Here is a 13,011-nt window from a genome sequence, read left to right on the forward strand (position 1 = left end):
TATGCTTGTTCTTAACACATGGCCAGTGGTTATGAGGTGAGTTACTCAGCAAAAAGCCCACTCTTAGACAACCTCTAAGCACTACCTAAGACATACTTAAAACAAAGCAAAAATACAAGTGAAAAGTACATACAAGTCTTCATCAAACACTACACATAAGTCTTCATCAAACACAATCTTGAAGGGGCAGCAACCATCTTCAACAAATGTAACTCTATTATGAGAGTGAACTAGTATAATTATTGTTGTTATTATTCTCTTATCTCTTATTTGAGTTGAATTCATATGGAATAGTTATGAAAAATTAAATGACATTGAAAATAACATTTCTTGTAGTTAAAACTTGATTTTCTTTAAAGTACTAATTGATTCTAAGTTAATCATTCACTAATTTTGCAAAAATATTGAAAAATCTTCAAACCTTCCATTTACATCTTCTCGAACTTAATCAACATTTCTAACAACAATGAGTAGCTAATGAATGCTTACAAGTTATTCAACTTACTCATAATTCAAGAATGCTAAATTAACTTCTCATATTTTCCATGCAATATTTTGAACACAACTTAAAACCCATAGTTACTTAGAACCTAATTTGAACTTATACAACCTAACTTGAACCCGCCTATAGGAAGATATAGGAGGAAAACTTTAAGAAAAAACATTTGCATGCACACATGGTGGAAGAGATAAAAACTTTAAGAAAAAACAAAATTTTACTCTAGAAAACTTAATTGTAAACTTAATTTATTGTTTCACATTGCAAAAGTTAGCTTGAGAATCAACCCATAAAAGAGTAGAAGAATAGAAGATTGATAAATTTTGAGGGAAGATGAATCTTTAAGCCTGTGTTTGGTTTGGGGTGGCACTGTAGCCGCAGACGAATGTGGGGTGTCACCCCCGTTTGGATCCGCTGATGGTGGAGGGTGTGGGTGAGGGTGAGGGGAAAGTTGGGCCAAATGAGAGAGCTTTTAGAAGTGAAGAGAAAGGAGAAGGTGAGGGAGTGAGTGCCAGGTAGGATGAAGACGTTGTCGATAACAAAGATGCAATCATTATCAGACAACGGAATAAGATATGCCTTTTAGAAACACGTTTGAAGGTTTCCACAAAAAGTGTTAATGTTATTAGTGGGGATGTCTTTTCTTTTTCTAATTAACATTATTATGTTTTTAAGTTTTGCATAATTTCAAATTAACATGTATTTATCTCTCTCTACATCAAATGTAATGACTTTATATATTTTTGCAACTAATTAATGTTCATGACATCTTTTCTTAAATTATATTAATGTTATTATTAATAGTAATCAAAATCATAATTAATAACAATTATATATTTATATAACATAACATTTATTAAATAATCATTAATAATATTAAAATTATCTACAAACAAAAATTTAACTAATACAAATTTTTTCAATTAATAAAATTAAAAATGAAGAAATCATATTTCATTTCTATATTCTATTTTTTAATTTATTTAAATTTTAAATTATTTTTTAAGTTATAATTGAAACTTACAATTATTTTAATTATCAAAATTATGTACAAAATTAATAATCATTTTTTTACACACATGGACAAAAGCATACTTTATTATTATATATAACATAATGTAATAAAAATTAAATAATATAATACTAATTATTTTAAATAACTTAAATGTTCTTTAAATTAATTAATATTTCATTTATTTATTTATTTATATACAAGGGTAAATTTGTAATCTTACAATTTACATTATTCAAAATATATTAAAATATTTCCACAACTATCACATCATTCACACTTTTCAATAAATTTTCTTCACATATCCATTATAACATCCTTCATTCCAAACATCTTCAACTTTCTTCACACTTACACTCTCCACACCCTCAATTTTCCAACTCCACGACTTCTACTCCAAACAAAACATAAAAGTGAAGATAGAAGAAGAAAAAAATAAATAATATTTTTCTCTATTAATAAGAAAAATAGAAATGTGACTCTTTTTAGAATATCTCTTTCTCTTTCTAAAATTACTCCCACTTTCTTATTTGTCTTTATTTTCGTTCTGACCCAAGAAACTCATATTTAATTCTATTTTCTATTTTATCACCCATATAAAACTTCATCACATAAAATATATAAACAGTAAAATAAAATAATCCTTTCAATATTTGGTTAAGGTTAATTGTTTTAATTAAAAACCAAATTCTAACATAAAAATCTGGATGATTTTTTTTTATAGAAAAAAAGAGAATTTGGAGGATTAGTTAGTAAAAAACAGTTTATTGTCGTGATGTTTTTCTTACAGTGAAGACGTTGTTTTTTTTTAACAAAAATTATTACATTATTTTGTTGGAGTTGACTAGTGAAATTCAACTTGATTGGATGATAATAAATACTTTTGTACTAAATTTTAGGTTTGATTGTTAATTTAACATCCGTAGTGGTACATATTTGACCTTTTAATTCATATATTAAAAAATTATTATTTTAATTTAATTCGTATAATCTTATTTTAATTCATTAATCCATAAGATATACATTTATAATAATTAAAACAGATTAAAAATATCACATAAAGACTAAATTTAATAATTTTAAATACAAGAATTAAATGTAATTTTTACTACACTAAATGAATAATTAAACCTAACTTTTACGAATATTCAAAATTTCAATTAAATGCTCTTAGTTGTTGTTTATAAAAGACATTTATATATTTTTTTGACTTAAATATCCTTTAGTTTCCATATATATTTTTTAATTTTGTAAACTGATATTGATCATTTAGACCTTTTGAACATTTCTGACTATTTCTTTAACCCTTTATTATTATTATTATTATTATTATTATTATTATTATTATTATTATTATTATATAAACTATGTTAAAAGATTACGTGATAGTCAATTCATTCAACTAGTTGTAATTCACCTAGACATGTTTTAGGAAAGAAAATAATCAAAGTAAACTTTTGTAACAAAAAAAATCAAAATAAATTTTGTAACAAAAACAATAAAAATAAACTAATTTTACGGAAACTATTAAAAGTCAAATTATGGATTAAAAATTTATTTAAATCCAATTAAAAACCTTAATTCACACCCTCATTGCATTTTTTTTCCTTCCTCTCCTTTGTCTAAAATCATTAGTTATAGGAATCAATTGTCATTTTTTTTTCTACAACGGATCCATGAACCTTTTATAATAAAACAAAAATTTATTTTCATGTACAATTGTACATAATCAACTATACATAACTTTTAAATAATTATTATAGAATCTAGCAAAATTATTGTAAAGTTATAATTTAAAAAATGCACTCTTAAATTAAATTCATAAAGCAGTGTCATACCTAAAACTTAAATATATTTTTATTTAAGTATATCAACTATGCAAAATTCAATTTTCCCCCAAAATCTAATTAATAATTAAATATTCCACTTTTTCTTTTGAATATATTCAATATTTTCGTCACCCAGAAGAGCGAGAGAGTGTGTGGGGGACGAAGAAGCTACAGCAGAAAGGGAAGCTCCTTCGATCTACAATCTATAGCTATTGCGCTTTCTGTTTCGGAGACTTTCTCTTTCTCTCTCTCTCTCTCTCTCACTGTGATTCCACCTTTTTGCCATCATGATTTCTGCAACTAAGCTCAAATCCGTTGATTTTTACAGGTCAGAATTTCTCTCCGTTCTTCATTTCAGTTTCAATTTGCTTGTGAATGTGCAGAATCGTTTTTTTTCTGTTACAGATTTGGTTGGATTTTGTTGTGTTCATTGTTAAGCTCTTTGTATAACGGTTCAAACCGAAGTCCACACTGTAAGAAAACACGGATACCAATATTTTTCGGTGTCTGTGCGCAAGAAGAACTTGTCCATTGCCTCGATTCGAGTCTTCTTGTGTGATTGGAAGTGTTTCGGTGTGAATTTTTTTAGTAGTTTTGTGGTCATGGATGTCACGGCTTGCGATGTAAATTTTACGCGTAATTTGTGAATGCAGGTTTCTTTTGTTATTTTTTTAAAAAAATTGGGAATGATTTTGTTAAGTGCTTGTTGTTGACTTGTGTCAACAGAAAAATCCCGAGAGATTTGACTGAGGCGTCGTTATCGGGAGCGGGATTATCCATAGTGGCAGCTCTCTCCATGATGTTTCTGTTTGGAATGGTCAGTGGCTGAATCATGTTTATGACTTGTGAATTGTTGAACGAAAAAATTGTAATTTAGATTGATGTTAGGTCCTATACTGCTTTGCTATTAGACCTCTAATTATGAACATCTTTTATTTAGTTTTGTCAAATTTATAAGTTTGAATTGGATGTTCAAATTTCATTTTGATATTTGTCTTGCATCCTTGTTTCAGGAACTAAGTAATTATTTGACTGTTAGCACCTCCACATCTGTGATTGTTGACAAGAGTTCTGATCATGACTATTTACGTATCGATTTCAATATCAGGTAGAACAGTATCTGGGCATTTCCTGTCTGTGGTTGAGTAGGATGTTTTTCAAAGATGGTCAATGCTTATGTCTTAACTATTGTTTAATACTATGTATTTATTGCTGGGTTTGTGGTTTTTGTTCAGTTTTGGTATGAACTTGTTATGTTACAAGGAATGTGAGCTTCAATCTACTTCTATTTGCAAATTGAGGCTGATTAGGGGTTGATACGTTTGTTCACTGTCTATTGATTAATTCATTAAACAAAACAGTTTGTAGTTTGACCAGAATCTTGAAATTCACTTAGGTAGTGTTCGGATAGAGCATTTAAAATTTAAGGAATTTAAAATGCACGGAAATTTAATTTCTTTAACTGAATTATTTTCATTTTCAATTTCTTTAAAAAGCAATTTAAATTTCTTGCATTTCAATTTCTTTAATTGCGTAAAGTAATTTAATTTCCATTGTATGTAGAATTTCATTTTTAAATATTTATTTAAAAAAATGTAGAGCAAAGATAGATAGGGAAATAGAAGCAGAGGTGCAAAAGAGTGAGAGTGAGAGGGAGGAGTAGAATAGAGGGAGAGAGAGACTCAAACAAAAGTGACAAAGGGGAAGAGGTGCAAGATAGGGAGCACTCACCAAAGCTTTGGGTGAGAGAGAGTTGAGAGTGAGACAGTGAAAGAGTAGGAGTTTTCAGATTCTTTCATTTTTTGACTTTATATGAACGACCTTTCATATTACTTTTAAACAAATCTCCTATCAACTTACGATCATTTTAAAAATTCTTTGGATTTAAGATCCAAACTACTCTTTCGATATGCCATTTTAAATTCACGTTAAAATTGGAATTCTCTCTTAAAACTCTATGTCCAATTACACTTCTACAGAAGGAAGAGGGAAAAACCTTCCCATGAAACTAGTTGAGCTTCATATCATATCGTTGTTGAATTTGGGAGTGGGATGGGGATCTTAGAAAGTGATCATTAATATCGGTAGTTGATGTACAGTGATGGCTTGTGAAATTGACATTAGGTTAAAGCTTTCCCTAAACATTGTGTTCATCTCTCACAGTTCTTCAGTTTTTCGAAGAGCTTCAAGTCCTTGACAGTTCATTTGGATACCCTAGCAAGTCATAGTATTATAGTCTGTACATTAAGTCAATGTAATGGGTGTTTGTAAACTTTATCTTCCTCTTTCGCTGTTGTTGTTGGCTTATTACTTCAACTTATTTTGTAGTTTTCCTGCACTCTCATGTGAGTTTGCATCGGTTGATGTGAGTGATGTGCTGGGAACAGTAAGTCTCTGTTAATCCTTTTTCTTATTCATTTTATACATGCTTATGATATTTTACCTCATCCTTTCTTTGAAGTTTTAGTGCTTGTACTTAATATTTTGCCTCTTGTTTTCAGAACAGGCTCAATATAACAAAAACAGTTCGGAAGTTTTCTATTGATTCACATTTAAGACCCACTGGCGCTGAGTTTCATTCAGGTGCAGTATCAAATGCTGTAAAGCATGATGATGAAGTAGACGGAGAATCTGTTGAAGGTTCATTTTCATTCACAACACATAATTTTGATAAATATGCTCATCAGTAAGTGGCCACTTCTGAGAATATTTCATTTGATTTTTCCTTGTTTTTGCTAAGTTCATTTCAAAATGCATTATTTACTCTATGTTTCATAATCCTTTTTGCAGGTTTCCAATTACAGTTGTAAATTTTTATGCACCTTGGTGTTCCTGGTGTCAACGTTTGGTAATCATTTTTATCATGATTCTGTACCTCTTCATCAGGAAATAAGATTGGCACCTGATGTCTTTGTTGTTTCATAAATAGATTGGGTTCTGTTTCAACAATGTCTCATTCCTTAAAAGAGAAATTTCCCTCTCAGTACAAGGCACTAAGTACTAAGTAGTAGTGGCAAAGGCTATGTCATCAGTCACACTTTAGTAGTGACTAATGCAAAAATATTTAATATTGAATAACATGTTACGATGAGGATGGTTGCATTTCAGCCATATAAGATTGTTAGCCATGTGCTTTGATACAATTGATGAATTATGCAGAAGTTATTTCCTTTAATGATGGCGTGGTTTATAAATTTTTAACTTTTTTGGTGGATTAATAGATTTTGAACTTTACATGAATTTATCTTCTACTGTTTTCTTTCAGAAACCTTCATGGGAGAAAACAGCTAAAATTATGAAAGAGAGGTACTTTATTCTGACTCATTGTTTCTCACAATTCTTGAAATTACATTTTAGAAGATAGATATTTTCCTATCCTTTGTAGATATAGAGTTATTTTTTATCACAACTTCACTAATTCAATGTCCAATATGTATTTGATTAATTTTAATAGATATGACCCAGAAATGGATGGGCGCATTATTATGGGAAAGGTGGATTGCACTCTAGAAGGAGATTTATGCAGGAGGTATTATTGCTAGTTTCTTTACTTTTCTGTTTCCCCCTAAAAGATTATGCTTCTTACTTACAGTTGACACGTTTTCCTTTTCTTTTTTGTAATTTTTTTATCCATTACTCAATGAAATTTGGCTTTTTACCATTTTTATGATTTTGCTTTTGAATCATATCTATAGACAATGTTGCCAAGTCAGGGAAATATCATAGCAAACATTCCTCGTTATTAATTATTGATTTTATTCCCTATTATTAGATCTCTTCTTTGTTATGAACAAGAATAATTCATTATATGCCTTCTCGGTTTCTCTTTTCTCTCATAATTAAGTGAAAGTGGAAAACTTCTGTTATTTCTCATTTTCACCATAATGACAATTATTTCTTTTGAATAAATTTTTTTGTACTCTCAATTCTCACATCGAAGAATAACCATGCTCTAAAAGTTGTTTCATACTCACAAATTTTCATCTAATTTTTTTATAGATAAAGAGTACCATGAATCCACCTTACCTCTTTCCTTTGTTGTAACTCCGTTGTTGTCTTTGCCTTTTACTTCAACACACTTTCCATTGCCTAACTTAACTTTTGAGACAAATGAAGAATCCATGTTAACAAATGCTTCATAATCTTCTGTTATATGATTGCTGCAGCTGCGGTCCAAATACCATATATTTTTTATGCTCAAGTTGTTTTTTTGACAAGAGAAGATCAAGTTCCCTTCACCATTTTTCTACTTTAGAAAATGAATTGTGTTGTTGATTGTCAAAGTAACAATCCTTTGCTCATATCCAAACCTTTTGCAATTATAACATCGTGGCTCTTCTTTATTCCAACAATCTTTTTCTTCATGGTTGTTCTTCTTACGTATTTCCTCTTCCATGTGGATTTCTTCCTCCTCTCCGAATTTGCTACCTCTAGAAGACTAACCATTATTTGTTGATTCACCTATTTGAGATGATATCGTAAGTTTGGATTGGAACATGCTTTCAACTGACTTTTAATGTGACGTAACAATTTATGCTGATAGGATCTAAGTGACCCCATCAATCCTTGATCGATCATGGTTGACAAGTTCTTATTTTCTTATGTGGCAGTCACCGTAGGATCAAATTATTTACTCAAACTAATAAGAATTTCATTAACAATTCTTCAATGACTGATTGTATCTCCATGAAACATTATTTGACTCACCAATTTAGACAATCTATTGAAGTATTGATTCAAACTTTTCTTTTTCTTCATCCTCTGAATCTCACTTGAGAGATTAAAGTTTAACTTTCCTCACCTTGGAATTTCCTTTAAAATCTGATTGAAGAGTTTCCCATGTTTCCTTTGTTGTTTTTGCCCTCTCTAAATCATCCTAAGAACTTCAATATCTGTGTTTTATTTTCCCTCAATGTTGCATGTTGCACAACTGTAAAGGCTTCATATTCATGCTCTGTTTGTATTAACTCAGAAACATGAAAAAAGGTGAACAAAGTCTCCACTTTTATATCCCAAAAATCATAATATTCCTTGTTGAAGATCTCACATCGACTAAAAATATGACCAAATTATAATTACAATATATAGACGAATGCAAACGTCATCTTACAAACCGATGTATGAGATTGAGTTAGGCTTAAAGTCCACCTTCTAAGATGGTATAAAAGCTTATTAGAGTTTATTGTAGCGAGGCTTGTTGAGCCCATCGTGTCAGCTGCTATCAACCTTCTCCCCCTGCCTCCTTTTATTCACACATTGACTAGAGATATGACTAAACTATAATATATAGTTGAGTGCAAATCTACCTCACAAGCTTGTTTATAAGGTTGGGTTAGACTTATAGTCCCCTTTCTAAGATTCCTCTTGAACAAAGGAACTTGGACATTACAATAAATTGTGTTGTTAGCTGTGAAAGTGTTGTTTTTGGTCATCGTTCTTTAATTTGTTTTATTGCAAGGATCTACAACTTTGATACCACTCTATTGGAGGTATTTGAGTGGTGTTGATGGTATCTTACCCTCAAGAAACTAAGTTTTATGATGACTATAACTATTGCAAATTGTGCAAAAAATTTAGAACAAAAGGAAGATAATTTCGCATTGAATTACTTTCTGTTTTTGTTTGTTTTTCTTACTTTCTACAGTACATTCATAGACTGAAAAAATAACTCTTAGATATAACAATTACAAATATAAAAAAGTCACATGAATACTACTAAAGGTGACTGATGTGACCAATGTTGTTAAAATCGCGAGTAAACCTGCAAACTCATGCAATTCAACAAATTTGGAGGAGAAGGCGAGGTGACTCGAACGACGGATCGTCACCTACGTGGATCATAGCGAGTAGGCGTGATGCTCGGAGGATCGATCATCTCGATCCTGTTACTTGTCTCGCTCACCACCGCTTGCACTCTTCGCTGTTGTGTTTGCCACTGCTTGCTCTCACTGCCGTTATGCTCGCCACCGCTCGGTCTTGCCACTGCTTGCGTTTGCTGTCGCTAACGGCCGTGCCTGTTCGTTCTCACCACCACTGTCTCTATCTGTTTATTTTCTCAGATCTGTTATGCTCCTTGCTGCCTTGCTTATTTTCTCCTGTTCTGCTCATGGCTGCCTTGTTTATTTTCTCTGATCTGTTCTGCTCCTCGCTGCCTTATTTTATAATGGCATCAAGCGATGACTGTTTACTAATACAAATGGATTTCTGTGGAAGATTTATTTGTATTAAATATTTAGGAATTTATTAACTGTTTTATGCATCTATCTTATGAATTATGAACCTATTTTTAGTTTTCTTATGTATTGAATATTATTTTTCATATACCACTAACTTTTACGAGTCAAGTTATGATCCTCATCTCATTCTTGATCCCCTTACGATCCTCATCTCATTGCATGTGACTAGGGCAGCACATATAAGAACACTAAACACTTATGACAACACATTACTCAACAAATATGATGAGTAAGATATATTTTTATATATATATATATATTATATTATATATTACATACACAAACGTGTATAAATAAAATTCATAAAATATAATAAATGTATAGTTGGAATTTGGGAAAGTCCAAATTAAAGCATATTTCTTGAACAATTACAACTAGAAAGAGTATCAATCTCATTTGTTTGTTAAATTCATTAAGGGACAATGCTTATATACTTCATCAATACATCTCACCAAAGTATCCAAAAGATATGGACACACAAAGCAACTTTTGATGTATAGATGTTTCATATAATTCCTCTGCAACAAGGGAATGTGACTTTCACCAATAATTTCCATTCTATATAAAATCAAACCCTCTATCTTTGCCTCTTCCAAACCAAGTTTTTCTCCTTCACTATATTCTCTTCAAATAATCGTCTTCCAAGAGAGATACATTAATTGAAAGCTGAAACAGTTGATAATAAAATACGTGTTTATACCTGAAATTGGATATACTAGAATATGCATTGCATAAACAGATTTCATAGGCTAGGCTTTGTAGACCTTGTTAGCATAAGATTGAAGAAGATAAACATAAAAAACTTTCTGCAATATTTGCTATGTTGAGCATGGAATTATTTTGTCTTCATTATAATTTATTGTTTTCTGCCTTGGTTCGTTGACATTGTTATTGAACACGTCATTCTCAATTGATACTTATTTTTCCATTCATTTGTATCTCATTATCATTGTCCAGGAATCACATACAAGGGTATCCATCCATTCGAATCTTCCGTAAAGGAAGTGATCTCAGGTAATAAAATCCATTAGGGAAAATCAATTGGTCAACTAGTGTTTGATGAAAAATTTCTACCTCTATTTCAGTATTTTGATTGACAGTAATTTGCTCTATATGTTACGTGTTATTTATGATTATTAATTTCATGCTATTAGCATTAATATCATTGTTATCCCTGCACAAACCTAATAATATACAGGTCATGCATATTTGGTTTTCTTTGCCTTGGCTAATTTGGCAATAATGAACACTTGCTCTTGTGGCATCTGCTTATCCTTTTCAGGGTATTATATACTTAATTTTGCAATTGTATTAAATTTTCTCAAGACCCCTATTTTTTAAATTTGGCAAATTATATCATCTTGTCTATTTTCCTTCACCTAAAATCCTTAGTATTATTTTTCTATCCAAATTGAGGGTTTATGATGGAATTGGGGATATGAAATTATTTTAGAAGTTTGGAAGTTAGAAATTTAGTAGAAACTTGATCAAGTTTGTAGGGTTTCTTTATAATATTTAGTTCTCCATTTTATTTTGAGGTCTTTCAATTCAGTTCATTTTTGTCTTATCTATATAATATGTCACACAACCTGGCTACTGTGTACCATACTTGTTCCTGATTAAAGTTCTAATGTTTTGAATTTTTTCATTAAATCTAATTTGCTGAATGCGTTTCCAATTTCAGAAGTGAACATGGGCATCATGAACACGAGTCCTATTATGGAGATCGTGATACAGAAAGCCTTGTCGAGGTTCACACTATATTTATTTTAAATTAACACACTTTAAATCAGTTGGCTTGATGCTTTTTTTAATGTTATTAAACATTATTTTCTTCCTGCAGTTTATGGAGAATTTAGTTACATCTCTCCCAACAGCATCTCAAAAGCCAGCTCTGGAAGATAAATCTAATGCTACAGATAATGCAAAAAGGCCAGCACCATCAGCGGGTGGATGTAGAATAGAGGGATATGTGCGAGTGAAAAAGGTAAAATACCCAAAAGGTTGAGGTCTAACCTTCAACAGTAATCTATAGAGAAATTCCCATTTTGTTCCACGGTGTTCATATATATCCATGAATTAAGGAGATCTATCATTTCTCTGGAAGTAACTGATACAATGGATTCCTTGTTTTGTTTTGTTTTTCTTTTTCTAGAAGCTTCAGTTATTAATAATAAAATCTCTAAAATAACTTTTTTTTTCTAAGATTTCAAAAACTAAAAATAAAAATGAGAATTCTTGAAAGAAATGTAAAGCTGTTTTGCACTTTGCAGGTTCCAGGAAATTTGATCATCTCAGCTAGATCTGACGCCCATTCCTTTGATGCTTCTCAAATGAACATGTCACATGTCGTAAACAACTTGTCTTTTGGAAAGAAAGTGACGCCTAGGGCCATGAGTGATGTGAAGCTCTTGATACCATACTTAGGTAGCAGCCATGATAGGCTCAGTGGCCGGTCATTCTCCAATACTCGTGATTTCGGAGCAAATGTTACTGTAAGTTCAATATTTTATATGAAAAACAGAAAAACTTTTAATTTAGTCTCAACTCTGCCATTTGACTTTTTTTGGTTAGTATAGGAACTTTGAATGTTTGGTTGAATAATGGGAAATATCGTGATTGCTTGTATATTGATCTCCATTTGCAAGTGAGATCTAGAGTCAGCATGAATATCCAGGACCTCTTGAAGTTTTTTTATTTGCTTTTCTCCTTTTCTTCCAAATCTCTTATAGTTCTACCACTCATGTTTCTGCAGATAGAGCATTATATTCAGATAGTTAAAACAGAGGTAGTGAATAGAAAAGGTTATAAATTAATTGAGGAGTACGAGTACACTGCGCACAGCAGTGTGGCACACAGTGTTGACATTCCTGTTGCGAAGTTTCATATCGAGCTCTCCCCAATGCAGGTTCGCATACAGAGGTCATAATTTTGGTTGAATTTGTGCCGTATTAATAAAATTTATTGAAGGTTTACAATGTTTTTGTTGGCAGGTCTTAATAACAGAAAACCAGAGGTCTTTTTCACATTTTATTACAAATGTTTGTGCCATTATTGGAGGCATTTTCACGGTTTGTATTTGCCATTGTTCCAGATGTTGCTTTCTGTTATTTTTTTTTAAAATTATATTGTTTTTAAGTGTTATTTTTTTCTTTTGTAATTTCAGGTAGCTGGAATTTTGGACTCGATTCTGCACAACACTATCAGAATGATGAAAAAAGTTGAGCTTGGGAAAAATTTTTGATAGATAGGTGAACATTGTATAGCGTTGGGTCTCAGATTTTGTTATACCCACTTTCACTCAGCAGTACTATAGGTAATTAACTATGCTATATGTTCTTACAAATATAATTTTCTTGCTATTTCAGTAAAATGATAATTACAAGGATAAGAATTACGAGGTACACAATGCCTCCAATATTTGCCTTCACTAAA

The 13,011-nt window shown here is 31.0% G+C and overlaps 1 protein-coding gene across 1 annotated transcript; it reads left to right on the top strand.

Moving 5' to 3' along the window:
- Positions 1-3,448: 3,448 nt before the first annotated feature.
- LOC137818482 (protein disulfide-isomerase 5-4) lies at positions 3,449-13,011 on the top strand. The gene is made up of 15 exons (XM_068621937.2): positions 3,449-3,668; positions 4,067-4,157; positions 4,354-4,448; positions 5,669-5,726; positions 5,842-6,026; positions 6,131-6,188; positions 6,606-6,646; positions 6,795-6,869; positions 10,534-10,590; positions 11,261-11,327; positions 11,420-11,563; positions 11,850-12,071; positions 12,332-12,484; positions 12,570-12,647; positions 12,743-13,011. The coding sequence occupies exons 1-15, from the start codon at positions 3,628-3,630 to the stop codon at positions 12,818-12,820; spliced, it is 1,443 nt and encodes a 480-aa protein (XP_068478038.2). The 5' UTR covers positions 3,449-3,627; the 3' UTR covers positions 12,821-13,011.

Source organism: Phaseolus vulgaris, chromosome 11, assembly GCF_051622355.1.
Source record: "Phaseolus vulgaris cultivar YP4 chromosome 11, ASM5162235v1, whole genome shotgun sequence".
NCBI classification, from domain to species: domain Eukaryota; kingdom Viridiplantae; phylum Streptophyta; class Magnoliopsida; order Fabales; family Fabaceae; genus Phaseolus; species Phaseolus vulgaris.

Excerpts from the sequence above, each read along its gene's own strand:
- LOC137818482 (XM_068621937.2), top strand. The coding sequence starts at position 3,628 with ATGATTTCTGCAACTAAGCTCAAATCCGTTGATTTTTACAG. Across the intron at positions 3,669-4,066 it reads AAATCCGTTGATTTTTACAG|AAAAATCCCGAGAGATTTGA; the intron begins GTCAGAATTTCT and ends TTGTGTCAACAG. Across the intron at positions 6,027-6,130 it reads TTTGATAAATATGCTCATCA|GTTTCCAATTACAGTTGTAA; the intron begins GTAAGTGGCCAC and ends TCCTTTTTGCAG.